General features: G+C 39.9%; 1 protein-coding gene across 8 annotated transcripts in view; it reads right to left on the minus strand.

Moving 5' to 3' along the window:
* Positions 1-9,890, minus strand: part of magi1b (membrane associated guanylate kinase, WW and PDZ domain containing 1b) — a 167,008-nt gene extending 157,118 nt beyond the window's left edge. For 2 of the 8 annotated variants that reach the window (XM_047348606.1, XM_047348608.1), the window contains exon 1: positions 9,184-9,880. In XM_047348606.1, the coding sequence (XP_047204562.1) occupies positions 9,184-9,481 (298 nt within the window). In that variant the 5' untranslated portion in view covers positions 9,482-9,880. Of the gene's footprint in view, positions 1-9,183 lie in introns of all 8 variants that reach the window. The other 6 variants (XM_047348607.1, XM_047348609.1, XM_047348605.1 and 3 more) reach the window with 5 other exon arrangements.
* Positions 9,891-19,420: the final 9,530 nt, after the last annotated feature.

The following is a 19,420-nucleotide window of genomic DNA, read 5'->3' on the forward strand; positions in this document are numbered from 1 at the left end:
TTATTAAAATCTTTAAAAAAAACTATTTATATTGGCTAACGGATTTAGTTCCAGAATACAATACTCATTCAGCATATTGAAATATAAGGCATAAACATGAAGTCAGACCTCTTCAGGATTCCACCTCATTTTATTCCAAGCAACCTTCCTTCTGCATTTTGCATTCAGCAGAACCACGCAGTCAGGGATTGTGGTTTTGACTTAATATTCTAACTAAACCAGATAAGGACCTGCATAAAAGCAGTTAAGTTAGTACGTGTGCATATTAAAAATGTATAAACCTGCAAGAACCATATAGTTTATTATGTGTAAGACATAAAAATATTCCTATCGACCATGAGGATTTGATTTGGAAAACCTACAACTTCTCTGCCTTCACCTAAATTATTGTGTATCGGCTGTATTGTTTTCAAGCAGTTTAGGTTCTGAAAACAGATGCTCAGCTAAAGTGTGTAAAAGGCTTAAAACTAGATCTAGCCCCAGCACTGGCCAGGTGATACAAACCAACCCTTCGTCATCAAACATCCCAGTGGCAGACACTAGGCTGATATGAAATGATATGAGCAGACGAAAACATGGTGCGCTGTTAAATCATGTAAAACCTCTAATGCTATTTTTGTAATAACAGACGGTCTTCGTCTTACTAATACCTCTCGTTTGTTCATCCAAATTGTAGGCATGGAGAAGCTGTATTTGCTGTTGACTGGAATCGGTCAATTATTAGCTGCTCTAGCCTGACTGACAAGTGAACGTCCCATAGAATAAGCTATGGTATGCTGCAGCAACAACAACACTTCTTGGTGTGATTGTCCCTTAGTGAAGACTCAAAACTGGCTTATTTCAGTGTTTATAAATACGTTCCAAGAAAACCCAGAGGAAACAAGCAATTTAAAAAGATAATTATTTTCTATGACATGTTGAGACGTGCCTGCAGCTCAGTGAGACTGCAGAGGAGCTAGAGAAAGACTTTCAGGAGATAGGAGTAAGGCTAAACAGAGTACAGCAAAATAACCCAAGTGTTACTACTACTCAGGTACAAAAACAGAGAGAGAGAGACAATATGTCAATTCTTGAAGAGAAATCTGAATCTGATAAAAACGGGCTTCGACAGGTCAAAGCTTTATAAAACACAGACATTGGAATTTGGGCACAAAATTCTGACTAGAGTATCTTTACGATGCCCTGAGTTTGTTGTTTCTACTTTGTAGAAAAGGGCCCTAGTCTGAAAGTTATACACATATATTTATTGCATCCAGCCTGACTGCCTTAAACATGTCTCAGTCATGATGTACCTTGGTATTTTTAGGACTCCTTTCAGGCATTTTCTGGCAAAAATCCTCAAAAGAGAATGAATGAGAAACATCCTTCAAAAGGGAAATGCTCCCTCCGCCCCCCTATTAAACTCAACAAAATAAATTAGCTGGCCTTTCTCCGCCTCTGACAGTGTGTAACTTCAAGTGCGAAGTGTGACCAATTTCCATTCACACTCCATATAACAGCCTCCACTCAAGCTAATTATGGAGAGAAAGACGATTCTTTAGTAAACAAGCGAGGAAACAGCACACACGTGTGATTACCTCCTGCTGCATTGGTGAGGCAGCATTTCATGGTCTATTTAGCTGTTACCAGAGGTTCTGTCCAGTGTACTTAAACACAGCGTACTGAACACACGTCTCTTTTTGCACATTTGTACAAATGTGTCCAAATGCACACTCACTCTCAGAGAACCCAAAGGTTGAGGAACAGTTGGGGTTTAAGTCGCATCCCACTTCCTGCTGAGAAAAGGAAATAAGCTCTTCCATAAGCAAACCCTGTCATAAAAGACGTGCATCTACATACAGCCAGGAGTTACAGCACAAACGCTGTTATAAATCTGAGCATGTAAGCAACTCACGCCACCATGCAAAGTAAGAATATGTCATGCTTCCTGAAATTTATAGCCGCCAAGGCCTCATTTATCACTGTAATATAATTTAACTCCGCGGGGAACAACCGCCGAAGCTGCAGCTCAGGGATTCCTGATTGGTCCAAAAGAGAGATATGGCTGCTTTCACATGAAGTACGTTTCAAGGCTTGAAAACACATTCATCCGTACACGAACATCTGTGTCCTCATCTCCCAGAGACCATTAAAGCTGTTTGCAGAGTATTCCCATTTAATGACGTACACCGAAGTAAATTAAAAGGCCTTAATATACCTTGCTGTGCAACAATATTCAACCGACACAAAGCAGTGACTAAATTATAAGATGGACAGTGAATGAGACTTTTTTTTTTCATAAATTGTGTGGTGTGCATTCAGCTTTCTTTAGTCAGTCCTCTGTAGAACCACTGAATACGTTGCAAGGTTTCTTGTGCATCTAGAGACCAAAATTGTTCAGTATTGTTCTCTGCGAAACAGACATGGCAAACAATAGCTCAAGTTCAGGGAGATTTTATGAAGCGTCTTGCCAAAGATTCTGAATTGGACTTATGTTTGGACTTTGACTGGGCCATTCTAACACAAGTACTTGGCTCCATTCATCCTCTCATCAACTGTGACCAAATTCCCTGCCTCTTTTGCAGCCAAGCGTCTCCACAACTGATGGTACCACCACCATCCATCACAGTGGGGACGGTGTGTTCAGGCCAATGTGTTGTATTAGTTTGTTCCCCACACAGAGGGTTTTGCATGAAGGTCATAACATTCAGTTTCAGTCCCATCTGACCTGAGCTCAGTCTTCCACATTCCCCTTGTCCTCTAAATGGCTTTAGACGAGATGTCTGAATAATTTCTGTAAAAAACAAAAAAAAGAAAATCTTTGATTTTCCCATTTTCCACAGACATGTGGTGCCCAGCTAATAGCTGTTATGTTGACAGGGAACCACACGAGCTGTGGTCCTCTGCAGCTCCTCCAGAGTTGCTCCATAAGTTCATCCCTGACATGTCCGCATGTATTTCACGATTGTTTGTTGCTTGATATTATCTAACAAGTAAACAAGTTAGTACGTTTATTTATACAGCACCTTACATAGATAAAATCCACAAAGCGCTTCACAACAAGAGCATAAACGTGAAAACAGAGTTATCTTAAGTTCTCTTAAAACACAAATAAAAGACAAAGATCAAATTAAAAGACAGAAAATTTGAAAACAAGTACAATACATAAAAAAAGATATATTAAGGAAGAGCATTTCGAATAAGAACGTCTTCTGATGCTTTTTAAAATAAGTCCAAACTCCTAAGACAATAGAAAAACAAGAGGAATCCCTTCACAGAACAGCCTGTTTTATAAATCACCCACAGAAACTCTATTTCCTAATTGAATGAGTTGTAAAAAAACAGTTCTTTGCACTGGATTTTATTTTGGGGCAATCAGAGTAAAGGCAGCTGAATAAAAAAAAACCCCACCAGTTTTAGATTTACAGCTGTAAACAAAGCTAAAGATCAATTACATACTACCTTGAGTGGGTCCATCACTTAAAACCTCAAATAAAAGTTTGAGGATGTTATATTAAATGAAATTCAAGGGTATGAATACTTTTGGAAGGTACTGTGAGCCTCAGCATGCAAAGCCATAGATTATTAACATAACCAGCATGCATACCATCTGCAGAGCGTGGAACTGGTCTGGTCTCAATCTCAAAGCTCACCGTTGTGATTCTGCACATCACTCCATCTACACTCGATAAATGATGGACTGTCTGAATATTACATCAGTGTCTCATGATGTTGTGGAGGCAGACTCCGTTTCAATAACTTTAAACTGCAGTGGGAGGGGAAGCATAGGGATAAGAGAGCAGAACAACAATAAATCAAGGCCCTTTTTTAACGAGTCTATGCTCATTGCACCATTGCATTCATGTAATTTCTAAAATAAAACTACCTTGCTATGGATTTAGATCAGCAGCAATGCTCAGGGTGTATTTTCTCCCCTCAGTGTGCTCATCCTCATGGATACCTCAAGAAAACAATGTAATCTCTGCAGAAAAATTCAGTCAACACAGAGGCATTTGTAGTCTGTGCACACAATGACTTTGCAAACACGAGTGGTTACAGGTCAGAAGGCCCCACCAAAACATTGCTAAGCACATATCTTTGTACACCTTCGCGATCGGCAGTGGGCCGAGGCAATGCCGCTGTACCCCTCCTTATATCTCACTTGATTAAAGTGGTGAAAATAGCACAAGCGCAGTGTAAAATTAGGTCTCACAAGATTTTACAGATGGTCCTAGTTGCCAAGCATGTTTTTGCAGTTAGGACTGATTAGGGAGGGAAATTCCCAGACAGCGTGAATTATTAAAAAACTTGAAATGGAATCTCATCATGTGGCGCTGTGACACCCGATATTCCCAGATGGCTCTCTGAACGAACAAAAAAAAAAAAAAAAAAAAGAATCGGTGAGAAAGGCTGGGACTGATTAGACACCTGATTGGCTTAAACTGGGGACAGGGTTTCCTACTATTGTGACACACTGGGAGAATCAGAGGCGGAGCGACCGTCACATCTGGGTGACTTTCCACGTTGACTGGTCCTCTGAGCATGCTACACTGGGAGGACACTTTTCTGTTTGCACATGGTAAACCAGCAGAGATTGAAAATCTGCACGTCAAAGTATGAATAAATAGAATTTAAAAAAATAAACATTAAATGAACGATGACCTTTGAGGGCAAAACTAGTTTCTGCTTGAACCCAAAGCAGGAAAGAAAAAGGGGGGATAAAGATGTGAAGAATTAAGCGAGATAACTCCAGCTTTTCAAGAGTAGACAACGTTTGCTGGAAAGTCTGAGCTAAGACAAAAACATGCCTGCTAGCGAATCAGTTCTCTTGGATCATCATTAGAGCGAAAAAAAAACTAATGTGTAGACAGTGAGATAGTCTTCCTACTCAGAATGGAATTATTTTTAATTTTACCGAATAATAATTTTACATTAGTTATACAGCACTGATCTAGACTCCTGGTAAAGATGTGCAACACGCTTTAACGTCAATCCATCTTGGATTGCAATCACATAATCTTAAACTGAAAAAAATAATAAATAAAAACCTCAACTTTAATTTGGACACATATATTCGGTAAGGGAAAAAATATTTTTGTTACAAAAATAAGGGCTTCAATTACTTTGTACTGTAAAAAAAATTAATTGTGAACTTGTGTTAATTTGATGGAAGTGTTAAATATAACACAGAGGCCAGTTTCTCTCCTAGCAAACGCTTCAAAATGGGAAAGACAAGAGAACATACCTTCCAGGCAAGTCTAATGTGTGTTGATCTTTATAAGTCAGCAAATGGCTGCATGTGTAAAACTGTTCATTCAAAACAGAAACAGATGAAAGCCCCTAAAATATTGATGACAAAACCATCGGTCACGTTTACCCGCGCACAAACTTCATATCCATATACAAGTATTACAGTTATGGCAGTTTTTCTTTTCATTTATTGAGTTTCTATCCAACACCCCTGCATTTGTTCAAACAGTTTCCCTCATCTGGAGCCACAGTCTCGACTGCATTAGCATGTATAGAACAGGAATAACTGACAGCCGTCCTCCAGCAGTCTGGCTGTCGCCAGTGATTGTCACAGTCCATTGTCTATGTCTATATCTTTCTTGTTTTACATAAGCTACTTATATACAGGGCACATGAAAAATGAAGAAACAGCAACAAAACTCTATTCAAGGCCTTTATTTTGCTCTTTAATGTCAGGAGCCATCATTAACAGTGTTTCTAAACATTTGTCGTGTCAACATTCTTCTTTACAGCCACATTTTCCAGAATTCCCAGTGCTTTTTAAGGTCATTTTTTAAAGTTACAAAAAAACATAATTTAAGATCAAATATCTCCTGGATGGATGGATATACTGTAACTTTTAGACAAGGTAGTCGGGAATAAAATCTGCAAATGAAAGCATTTTCAATACTTTCATTTCCGCTACACTTCCAGACTGTGCAGGAAACCTTACAAGATAAGCTAGAGCTGTAGTTTCCATTTATCAACAGTCCAAAATGTAAACAAAAAGAAAGGAAGATGAATTGGAAACACAAACTCTCCAGCAGAGCCCCGCCCACCCTCAGTAGGTGTTTTTCCACCAAAGAACTCTCGTTCTTGAACCAGTTAAGTTTGGGTGCCTTCGAACTTTGGTGTTTTGTTAAATACCGACACCAATTCCAACAGTTTTGGGAACCAAGCAGGCAGCATGCACAGTAGCAAGTTGGCAGAGCTTGATGGCCTGCGCACCTTACTTCTGTGTTTAAAGATGTTCCTTCTCATGCAAAAAGAGAGCATCCAAACACTACAGGTAATACACAGAAGGATAACACTCCGCCATGTTTCCATCACCTCCAGCTTTGACCCACCGGCGGGTTATGTCACGGTTCGCGCAGACAAGCCAAGTATTTTCCGGGGCCCCGAGTTGAACCATAGTTCGCGCCCTGAAACCTCTTTTTCCCGGTGAAAACACAAAACACTGGTAAAAAAAAAAAAAAAATCACGTTCAGTAACGAGCTCTGAACCGCGTTGGAAAAGCAGTAAGAAGGGCTGAGGCCTCATTAGCTTATAAGTAAAAACTAGGGGTGCACCAACTGCAGTTTTCTGGCCGATCACCGATCTTTAAAAAGCCTGACCTGATCTGATTTTTGCTGATACCGATTTGCTTTTTATAACTGACACTGTCAGGTGTTATGAGATCACAATACACCTTCAATGTTCAATTTTTATTTTGATGAAAAACACTGAACAATACCGGTGAAACAATACAAACTTGTTTTAACTGCACATGAGGTAGTGCTCTCAAATATAAATGAAACGTTTAGAGCATTGCAGTTCCTTTTACTTTAAAAGTAACAAAACTTGCACAATAGCTTAGACAAGAAAATAGGATCAGTGATTAAGATTGGTTTCACATGCAAGTATCGGCCGATAACCAATATCCCAAAATGAAGGACATCGGACCGATCGATCAGTGAACCCCTAGTAAAAACACCTGTGTGCACCACCTACATAGATATATTTAGCTGGATTTGGTTCTGCTGCTGCAGCACAAAGCAAATCCGATAAAGCCCTTCAATCCTGAAACTTTTAAGTTAAATAAAATCTAGAATGATTGAATCTAGATTTAGTAGTTATCAAACCATCTGTGAGAAAAGAGGAAACAATATCTGCCAGTGCAGTCTTCAACTTGAACACCCATATCACACAACAGCTCAGTGCTGCTGTAAATCAGTTAGATTAATGTAGAAGAGGCAGATACTTCTGTATACTTTCAGAAGGTTAGACTTTAAAGACCATCTTTGCTGCTTCCTGTTTTTACAAAAGAAAAAACTATCCAGACACTAGCAGTGTGTTATCATCCTTCCCTTTCCCCATCATAACAATGGTTAGGAGAAAAATATAGTTATGTTACAGGGAACGACATCCTGGGTCTAGCAGATACTGCTGGCAGCATTCACAGGTTATAAGTATGTGCGAATGTCTTTGAAAAGCTGTTGCTCTTTTCTTTTTTTAAGGAAGCTGGTGTGAGCCAGGCAAGCTGTGAGCATCCTGTTCAGCAGTCTGTGTTGCCATGTTGGGAGCCTGTCGAAGTGGCTCAGTGTTAAACTTTCCCCGCATTGCTAAATGAAGCTAAACACAAGCTAGCCAGATCTGCCTCCGTTACCCTGAGGATTCCCCCTCTGTTGGGAAGCCCGACGATGTTCCCATTTCTGTTTTTATGGTGGAGAAATGTTGCCAGTCAGGTCTGCTTACAGAGAGCAGAGTTTAGAAGAAATATTTGTGTGAGAGAGTGTGTGTGTGTCTGTGAGTGTGTGTGTTTGTGTTGAGATGGGTGGGGCGGGGGGGTGTGGGGGGGGGGGGGGGGTAACCATTGTTCTTAGTACAAACTGCGTTTCACCTTAAGTAAGCATAATGTTCAGGAAGCTTAGAGACTGTTTCCGGTTTTTGAAAAGGTTGTGTGGGACAGCACAAAGGAAAAGCTGAAACAACAAGCTGGAGTGCAGGTTACTTCCTCTCTCTGTACTCAACAGGTGGCATTTCCCCAGGGAAAATTACTTAAAGCTCCTCAAACTCTTACCATATTATGAATTTACCAACTTAACTTGTCGTTGCTCTTCAGCAACTCCAACAAGTAAGTTTGTGCATTTGTCAAATATTTTTTACTTCTCTTCCACATCTAAAATAAAAAGAAAAAAAAACACCAGCCATGGGTGCCTCTACAATGTTTTCAAGGGGCTGAAAGGTGGGGGCTTAGGAAATTCTTAAAACTGTTTTTGCCTAGCATTGACTTACAACCGGTTGGTTGGAAAAAGAAAATCTAATATTCTTCCAATCAGAGAAAGCATCAAACTATGAACAATCAGGTCAAGCTGACAAAAACACTCTTCAGTGTGAACGTTTGTACAGAAAGAAGACGAGTCAGACATAGCTATTTTTAGTAACAGGTAAAATGAAGCCAGAGGAAGTGCTACCAGGCATTTATAAGGAAACTGTATTTTCTAATTTAGGCTGCATGTCACACCATTACTTTCAGCACATAACAGGAAGGATGACAAAAGGTTGCTCTATTTTATGCCTTCGACTTTTCAATCTTTGTCTGTCATGTAACATAATGGGCTTGGAAATGATGATGGATATTTTGTAAATCTTAGGGTATGGTAAAGAGCTGCATTCTCTTTATGAAGGACTACACATGCAGACTACATTTTACCATGCTAGCGAGCTAATTGCTATTATAATATGCTACAAACAGCCTGAACTGTGAACTCAGAAAAGATTTTGTCTTTGTTTTTAAAACATTATTAAAACCCCCGAGTTTAATTCTGTTTTTATACCCTATGTTATATAAAAATGCTCAACATTTTTGAAAAAAATAAATGGAAATGGGCCTAAAAAGTCAGGTTCATGTCTCTCTAAGATAAATTAACAAATGCTGTCATTCATAGAAGTCTTCTTTACAAAGACTCTATGTTATGTAAATGCATATAAGGCTGCCTAGTCAGTGGATGCCAGCAGTTATTTAGGGGTGGCCACTGCGCCCCCGACCACCTCTAGCCTCAGTACCGCCACTGCTCTAAACATGAGTAAACGTTCCTTGTTTGACAAACGAAAGATTCTTTGGAAACAAGTCTCCTTCTCCTATCGTTATCTATAAGATTCAACCTAAAAAGGACAAAACTGCATGCGAAGCTTCTGTCCTCCTCCGTGACTTACCTGGCCTCACAGATTTCAACTTCACGGGACTTTTGCAGTTCTTTATCAGCGTCTGCACGTCGTATAAAGGTAATCCTGAAATTGAGAGGTTCTCCACCTCCAGCAGTAACTCCCCCTCGTTTAATTTCCCATCTCTGTAAATCACCAGGTCCTCGTTAATTTGGCCGATGTAGGCGAACTCCCCGTTCTCCGCGCCGCCGCGCAGAGACACGTTCAGGTCTCCGCGGGCATCCTTCCCCACGGAGCACTCGTTCACTCTGGAGGTCCAGTGGTTCTTCTTCAGCGCGGGGTTGGTCATGGTCAACAGTTCAGAGCCGAAGCGGCGCCTGGTCTCTGCCGCTCGGATAGGAGATAGTCAGCGATGAATTTCACAAAGTAGATCCGAGAGAAGCGCAGCAAACTTTCCTTCTCTTGCACAGAAACATGGGTGCCTCCCACAGCTTCTCTGGGCTCTCAAATCAAGCCATACCGGTCCACACTGAAGTTATTCCTAAAGTGTACACGCTGCTCTCACCATTCTCCAAGCATCCCCGCACTTGAATGCTCCTATACTGAACTCATGGTTCCACTGTTCTTCTTATAATCCTCAGAGAAAAAACTTACTTTAATGAGATTTCTCTGTGTTGTCAACTTAAAAACAACTGCAGTCCTCTCGGTCTGTATCAGCCTGTTAACTTCTCTGGCGGTGCGTCCTTCCTGACTCCGGGCTCTGCTGTAATGGGAAAGCGCTGCCGTGCGTGCTACGTTCAACTGCTGTCGGACAGTTTATATTCCATAAATTATTCTTAATATATATAGAGAAGGGGGGATTTCTAAACATGTAAGCACCACGTAGAACAAAAGTATTACGAATAACAATAAGTCAGTCATTTTTTACCGCTTCTTCCATAGTGGGAATAACAATAATAAAAAATAAATAAATAAATAAAAAGAGAGAAGTAGCAGTATATTAGTGGTTGTAGTAGTGGTATTTTAGGACTTGTTGATTTATATCTTTCATTGACCATATGTCAATACCACATATTTTCACTGTAAATGTAAGTTGAAGTGACTGTGCGCCAATAAACACTTTAAAATATTTATCATTGGGCATTCCTGACCGATTATTGGCGGTTAGAAAACGGCTCCGAGGTGCATTACTTGTTTGTAGTTTGGGTATGGATCAGTATCTAAATTCAACCACCTTTAAATTCTTTTTAAGAATCGTGTTTCTTTCAAAAATGTTAAAATATCAGCAAAAATCATGTCCTCTGAAGTTCGTGTAGTAAATCTCTGATTGTGAACTGAACATTATTTCTTTGAAGATTTTTTATTATTGAAATACATATTTAAAAATATGTATTATTTTTAAACATGCTATTTTACGAAACCTTGTAATTAACTTAGAGTTTATAGTCCTCATTATGATGAACAGGAAATTAGGGTTGAATAATGTTAAACTGATACATACAAACAAAACACTACAAGGCTTTCGTTAATTTTATATCCTGCACTGACTATATTATAATCCAAAAACTTTTCACCATAAACGTGAAGTTAAAGTAGTAAGTGGATTTACTACACATAGATTTAAATATTCCCCATCATTCGCTTTCATAGATCAGTTCATTTATGTTTGCTTTGAAACGACCAAAATTCATCACATCTATTATGATTAACAAGATCAACGTGAATTCAGGACATAATTAGGTTTGAATGTTGTCAGAGGTTTATAATGATCACTTGAAGGCACCAGGGTTTCTGATGGCGCATGCGTGCAGCTATTAGTCTCAGGAGCTGAGATTTGCTAAATTAAAGGCGGCTGTTAATGTCTTTATTTCAGTTTAGATCAGATGTTTTACTTAGCTGTATCTTGTTTCAATAAACATAAAGTTATAAACTTGTTTTTTATGAATGATCTCACCAATATCAGTCAGGTGTTTGCAGCTAAATAAATATGGCTGTGGAAGTTATGTCTCAGCTGACTTCATTTCAGTTGTCCTCTGACTCAGTCGCTTAGCAGTTATTAAATATGTGGACCTCCCTGAGAGGATTCCAGCATTTCAGGTTAAACAGGTACTACAGGTCGTCATTCATGTCTAACATTTTCTGCTTGCATGCTCACTCTCTTTTTTTATATCCCTTACATCACAGAAAGGTTACAAGAATCAGAGGTCTGTTATATTTATAAGAAACGATCCTACATAGTCAAGCACATGTAGAAAATATGATTTGTCAAATGCCAGATTTAGAATCCTTTACTTAGAAGAAACAGCTGGAACATTAGTTAGACTATGATAGCAAAGAATCATATCCATGGATCAGAGTGAAGATCCAAGAATCAGGGAGAGGATATGATGATACAGGAAAGTCTGTAGTCAGTCTGTCAGATAGCTGGCCAAGACAATAAGAGACAAGCGAGATGAAAAGACTGCTGGGAAAGATCCCATGGGCTGGGCCTCCCACCTAGGGAACAGCAGATGAGCTTTTTCCAGCCTAAAAATAACAGTGAAGCGCTCCTGGGAGGAAAATCATTGGCCTGGATGACAGGAAATAGTAACTTTACAACATCTCAATTTATTATCAGCTTGTCAATCATAAAATCTGCAATGATGGTCATGTTTGTTCGGCGGAATGTGGATTCACTTCAAGCGAAACTCTAACTGCAGACAACGTTTGAACAATAAACATTCCCACAGACAGGAACTTAAAACATAACACAAGACACATGTGCCATGAATTATGAAGGTCTACATCCATTTATTGCGCGACATTAAACAAAACAGCCCTGGCATTGCGGTCCTGACTTTGACATGAAAAATACATAAAACTGAGGTAAGCTATTAAATAAAAGAAGAAAGCTAAGTCCTTAACCTGCCATGTGGGAAGCCGTGGGGGAGGGGGGGTGTATGATAGACAAAACTTATTTGGTGCAATACTACCCCAGTTTTATCATTGCTTTGAACAGTTATTTACAGTGCCTTGCAAAGGTATACACACTTCTTGTCACATTACTGCCACAAACTTTGCTGCATCTTATGGGAACTTATGTGATACATGTTAGCACAAGGTAGAGAATAACAGTGAAGAGCAAGGCAGTAGTTGTAAAAGCTTCTCACAATTAAAAATCTGAAAAGTGTGCAAAGTATTTGTATTCACCCCCTCTGTCCTGAAGCGTGTTTTGCTACAGTTATGGCTGCAGGTCTTTTGGGTTGTGTCTCAACCAGCTTTGCACATTTAAGAGAGATTTTTTGGTTCTCTTTGGTAACTGGCCCTAAATCAGTCAGACTGGATGGAGAGCTTCAGTGAACAACAACTGACAAGTTTTTCTACCGGTTCTAATTTGGATTTAGATCTAAACTGTGATTTAATTGCTTTGATCTAAGCCAGATGAAACCTAAGCGTCGGAGCTCAGGCAGTATGTTTAAAACGTTTAAACGTTGGTCTCATCTGACTAGACCACCTTTATCTACAAGTTTACTGTGTCACCACATGGCTTATGGCAAACTTTAAAGATTACTTTTTTTATCACTGGCTTTCTCGTTGTCACTTTTACATAAAGGCCAGATTTGTGAAGTGCGCAACTAATTGTTAACTAGTCTCTGAAAAATGCTTGTCATTTGCTGTCAGCTTAGGTGGACAAACATGTGTTGGGTTTGATTTCTGTAACGCCAATAAAGATTTCTCTATTGATAATTGAGAAGGGTAAAAGTGATTTTACACGTACTTTTTTGGTAATTTGTCTAATTATCTTTTGAGAGATGCCTCTCATTTCATATCAGATACCATGGTTTAAAAATAATAATTAAAAATCCATATGTGCCATAGACATAAATAATTGTGACCTAAACTGTTTGTTGAGATTAACACACAGGTATGCTCTGACTAGATAACCTCTGAAGCAGATTATTAGAACTGAATTTTATTTAGAGGTGTCAAATTACAGATACATGGGACATTATTTTTAGATTTTTATCCCTGTAGAAAGAGTGTTATTGTCCTTTACAGACTGATAAATCTCAGTGATAATTGTTTCCAACCAGTTTAAAAATTTTTTTAACCTACTTCATTTTGTCATACAGGTCCTGTTTACATGATTTCATGTTACAGATCAGGCCGTAATCGGGCCTGGATATGGCTGGTGAAAGTGAACCAAAATAATGAAAATAATGCAGCACTTTTTAATGTTTTAATAGCAAAAAACATTTTGAAGACTTTGTATCCTTTTCCTTCCACTTCACAGTTATGATCTGCTCTGTGTTAGTCTATCACATTAAATCCTGCTAGAAAACACTGCAGTTTCTAGTTGTAAAGTGACAAAAAGTTGAAAAATTAAAGGTGAATGAAGAGTTAAAATAAAAACATGTTTTGTTTTGGAATCACCCCCAGAGGCTTGAGGAAGCCCACTGTGTTGCTGTGACTCTTGCAGTGTTGCTTTAAGGGTGTCAGCATGAGCTGCTCTGCTTCTCTTGGCACTGAACAGGAGTCAAGTTGCAATATATACAGATTACCAGTACTAAATTTAAATATTGAACATGATGATGGATACTGTAGACTCATACTTTTGTGTATGGTTATCACATGCAATACGCCTCTCCTAGCCCTCATTTCATTGTTTGGGAGCTCTTAAGAAGGACAATAGTAAAGGGCAAAGGAGGGGTTGGAGCTGTTGACTGGGTTTGTGTGTCAACAACATCTGCTATGACCTCCAGTAGGGGAGGTGCAGAGCCCAGTCCTCTGCCAGCTCCCTATCACGCAGCATCACCCAAATCAGATCGACAAAGTCAGACATTCTGCCACGGGTCCCAAATTTCCTTTTTCACTCCTCCATCAGTCTGCATATTTCAGAGTCTACTTGTCATCATTTGCTGGCCCTGTAAGTCCCACTGTCTATATTCTACTCCATTGCACGTGGTAATAAAATGCATATTTTAGATCAGTGCACACAGAGGCTGAGTTGTACGTTTCTTATAATCACAGTATTGTGCTCAACACTAAACTGCAAGGACAAAGCTTTTTACCGCAGCCAGTGTACTACAACATAAAATGGACGTCATTGTCAAAGTTCAAATGCTGTCTCTTTAAAATCGTTATGCAACGAGGCAAGTGACATACATATGATAATGCACACAGCCCAACGGGATCTACATATTGAACCAAGCCCACAGAGTATGTAATGAGTGTTGGTGCTTATCTTGAGGAGATTTAAATCAGAGTGGAGTCCCTGTCATGGAGAGCTCTCATTAATGAAGCACCTCCATGTTATCACTGTCTGCCATCAGGCTTCTGTGTTATGACAGCTTTTGTTAGAAAACAAGCTGGGTGAAAATGTTTTATCATAAACTATTATTGGCTCCCATTTAGAGTCGATACAAGAAGCAGTTGGTACCACTGCTGACATGTAATAACAGTCTTTAATGGCCAACTGTAACTGTTGCTGTCTTCAAATTCAGCATGGTGACTCGAATGACACTCGCTGACCTCCAACATTAGTAGCTTTCATGGCTATACTGTGGCATTGTGTGTTTTAATATCTGCAAGGATAGTCAAATCAATTCTTGTGACCCATTATTTTGAAAATGTGCTATCTTGTCTTTACAGTTACAAAGTACAGGGTTTCAGAACGGTTTTTGACTCACATAGTTGCAGCTGATCTGATCAATTCTCATATCAGTTTTTTATATACTACTTTTTTACATTTAGGTCTTATACTCTGAGTTTAGTTTTTAGTACAGCAGGAAAAAGAACTTTGGAGTAATGTAAAGCCATTGCAGGGTGTTCTTCTAAAGGTTTACACACAGTCTAGTAAATTTTAGGTAAACAACATAACCTGAGGGGAATTAATGTTGTTTGGGTGTGTCTACAAGAAAAATACGTTGGATTAAAGTTTCATCCGCAGCCCAACTTGTGCGTAACTGCAATGACATTAACAATTTACTTGACCATATACCATATACCATTTACCTCCCTTTCCTGAGGACATCTGTGGACCTGCTCAGAACTTGGCCGGTTGATGAACATTCCAACGTACCATCAAGGACAATGGCCTCTGTGACAGTGCTTCATGGACTTACTTGCACACACTCACTTGCACACACACACATGCTCAAAATAAACATATGCACCCCTCACACCACCTTCACCGTTCCCGGCATGATGTTGTTTTGTCAACTTGTTGCTTCTTTGTGCTGAGGTTTTTTGCAATCTCAAACTGTATACTGCTAAGGATAAAGTGTGAAATATGATTTGTTCCCTCTACTTACCTAATGTGGCCTCTTTTCTCATCTAGCAAGGGCACGCCTGTGAGTGGGCAGCAAAGCCTCGGTGACCCGTCCACCCCTTGTCTTGTGTCATGATGTATGTTTGGATGGGTTGTACTGGAATTCTAATTTCCCCTCGGGGATCAATAAAGTATCTTTGAATTGAATTGAATTGAATTACCATATCTCATCTGACCTTAGTAGGAGTTTTATTTTGCTGTTGTTTTTTGACAAAGGGAGAATATTTTTTGGGCAGCTGTGGCAGAGTGAAACCAGGGAAATTGAAGGAAGTAGACTAATAAATCTATTTTCTGCTAGATCTCTAAATCTAGCAGAAAATAATTCCAAATGTTCTGCCCTGCGATGGATTGGCGACCTGTCCAGGGGGTACCCTAACTCTTGCCCATGGACTGCTGGAGTTGAGCACCAGCTCCCCCGTGACCCACTATGGAATAAGCGGTATAGAAGATGAATGAATGAATGTTCAAAAAACAGAACACGAGAATAAACTAAGAAACTAAATACAAGGAAATGAACTAGTACGGCAACCACCTATTAACAATAATGAGCACAGGGAAATAAACTGAATAAAGCAAGGCCTTAAACAGCGAGAAAAAGGTCAAAACACAAAAGAAAAACAAAACAAAACCTAAACATCTGTGGACAGTGACAATTTATTCCATCCATCCATTGTCTATAATCGCATATCGTTGTAGAGTCATGGGCTGCTGGTGCCTATCTCCAACAGTCACTGGGTGAGAAGTTACCAAGGGTACACCTTGGACAGGATGTCAGTTTATCACAGGGGAACAGGGAGACACACAGGACAGATAAGCATGCACGCACAAACTCAAAACAGTCATGTTTTTGGACTGCGGGATGAAACCGGAGAGAACCCTTTCATGTGCAGGGAGACCATGCAAACTCTAGGCAGAAATACCCCAAGCTGGGATTCGTAGCCAGGAACCTCTTGCTGCAAGGAAAAAGTGCAAACTACAGAGTAGTCCCTACTGTATTCCTCACAAGAGATTGGATTTGTCTTTTACTTGCATTTTACAAAAAAAATTCAAAGATCTTTTATTTGGTTTTACTGTTAAAATTAATATTAAATGCTAATACATCTAAGTATGTTAAAAAGCACACAGTACTTCATAGGGTAGAGCAGATTCTGTTTTATATCACGCAACTAGGCATAGTATGCACACTGTTTAGCAAACTGATTTCCGTGTAATTCCTATAGGAGCTTTATTGAGAACACATTACAAATCCAGACATTTGAAATGTTTTAGGGTAATTTTATCCCTGCATGAAATGATTAGTGAAGTCATTGTTTCAGGTTAGCTTTGTTTCTTACTCAGCATGAGGTCAAAAATGTGTTTCAGAGGATGGAAATCCTACCATGTTTTATGCATGCATGAGTAGACCTGCAGGCCACACACGACCTCATGTTATCTATGTCGTGATATCCTATTAATGCTCCATTATGCACATCTGAGAGGAAGCTTCTGCATCATTCATAAGTCATTAAAACAGTTCGAGCCTCTTTTTCTCAGGGTCCGTCAGTGCATCATCATCATCATCATCACGGCCCCAACTGGCTCTGTGTGTTGCATAACCACCTAGTTTAGTCAGCTGACCCCTGACTTATCCAAGCTCATCGCCTCAACACAGCTGCCACAAATGAGGAGGATCATTCTTCCGCTTTAGATGTCATTTTAATCTGTTTTACCTCCGTGCCCTGATAATGCTCCATTCATCATAAAATCTGCGAAATGTTGGCGGGAAAGAGAGGAAGGACCCAAATGGTGGGAGGGCAAAATCCTTCTTTTAACTAAAGCAGCCCTGCAAAGCTGATACCCTGGAAGATTAAGGATGACTGGCACAGCCGAAAAAGGCCATCAGATTATATGGCGAGCTGCAGAGAACTGTAATATCGAAGCCAATGAGAGCGGGGGAATTGCTGAGGTCATAATAGGGCTTAATAAAGTGGTTGGTATACTTAGTGTTGTTAGGACTCTATTTCATTCAGTTTTAAAAGGTGAGGGGACAAACATGCCTGGAATTCACCAGAATGTCCTGGCTTGTGCAAAATCCTATGGTCCAATTTATTGAATATCTGTTACATAGAAGCCAATTCGAATCTGTTTTCACCTCAACACCTCAGTTAGAAGGTGTGTTTGATTTTGCTGATATGAATACACCCTCACTTGATCACGCAGGTCTACTCACCGCCCTTTCGTCGTGATACCACACTCACCGCCACCCTGCAGCTCCCTGCAGCTCCCGCGTTCCATGATTCCTGCAGACAAATGACATCTGGGTCATCAGGTCAAGAGAGCACCATATTGCCCTCCAAAGCTCCTCCAGTCAGCAGGAACTGAAAAAGGGATCATCTCCCTTTCTGGACTGGTAGCTGAACAGACTTGGGTTGTTTTGGGTCATTTTTAGTTCTTTTCGGAGTGGGGGTGGGCGTACTTTTTTAATTGAATAGCAAGCAACAATTTTGTGTACTGCCCCTTGCAAATCCTGACAATGTTGGCAACTTGTAGTCAAGAAACTATATTTAATGCTTATATTTGTCCAGTTGTGTGTGTTTAGAGTTGGACCAAAGCACAGGCATGATTGTGGGATGAGCATCAGACAAGACAGACCGCTACAGGAGATCCTTTCTTCCCACAGCTGAGCTCAGAAACCTGAAATTCCAGCAGTTGGTAATGGCGGTTGTGTCTACAGGTCCTTCTCAAAATATTAGCATATTGTGATAAAGTTCATTATTTTCCATAATGTCATGATGAAAATTTAACATTCATATATTTTAAATTCATTGCACACTAACTGAAATATTACAGGTCTTTTATTGTCTTAACACGGATGATTTTGGCATACAGCTCATGAAAACCCAAAATTCCTATCTCACAAAATTAGCATATTTCATCCAACCAATAAAAGAAAAGTGTTTTTAATACAAAAAACGTCAACCTTCAAATAATCATGTACAGTTATGCACTCAATACTTGGTCGGGAATCCTTTGGAGAAATGACTGCTTCAATGCGGCGTGGCATGGAGGCAATCAGCCTGTGGCACTGCTGAGGTCTTATGGAGGCCCAGGATGCTTCGATAGCGGCCTTTAGCTCATCCAGAGTGTTGGATCTTGAGTCTCTCAACGTTCTCTTCACAATATCCCACAGATTCTCTATGGGGTTCAGGTCAGGAGAGTTGGCAGGCCAATTGAGCACAGTGATACCATGGTCAGTAAACCATTTACCAGTGGTTTTGGCACTGTGAGCAGGTGCCAGGTCGTGCTGAAAAATGAAATCTTCATCTCCATAAAGCTTTTCAGCAGATGGAAGCATGAAGTGCTCCAAAATCTCCTGATAGCTAGCTGCATTGACCCTGCCCTTGATAAAACACAGTGGACCAACACCAGCAGCTGACACGGCACCCCAGACCATCACTGACTGTGGGTACTTGACACTGGACTTCTGGCATTTTGGCATTTCCTTCTCCCCAGTTTTCCTCAAGACTCTGGCACCTTGATTTCCGAATGACATGCAGAATTTGCTTTCATCCGAAAAAAGTACTTTGGACCACTGAGCAACAGTCCAGTGCTGCTTCTCTGTAGCCCAGGTCAGGCGCTTCTGCCGCTGTTTCTGGTTCAAAAGTGGCTTGACCTGAGGAATGTATTTCAGTTAGTGTGCAATGAATCTAAAATATATGAATGTTAAATTTTCATCAGACATTATGGAAAATAATGAACTTTATTACAATATGCTAATATTTTGAGAAGGACCTGTATTTGTATGAACCATGAACTGAAAAACAGCAGACAGAGTCTCAAGGTGTAGTTGTGGAATGTCTGGTTGGGGACCCTCTTGGGTTCATCTTTACTTTTTAACAGGTGATGCTGTTGTGTTGGCATTGGGTTTGGGTTCAGTTTTTGCCTCAAGTGAGTACCTTGACGGAGCAAGAGATGGATTGGGGGCCTCGTCTGCACCAA

This window comes from Girardinichthys multiradiatus, chromosome 20 (genome assembly GCF_021462225.1).
Source record: "Girardinichthys multiradiatus isolate DD_20200921_A chromosome 20, DD_fGirMul_XY1, whole genome shotgun sequence".
Taxonomy (NCBI): Eukaryota; Metazoa; Chordata; class Actinopteri; order Cyprinodontiformes; family Goodeidae; genus Girardinichthys; species Girardinichthys multiradiatus.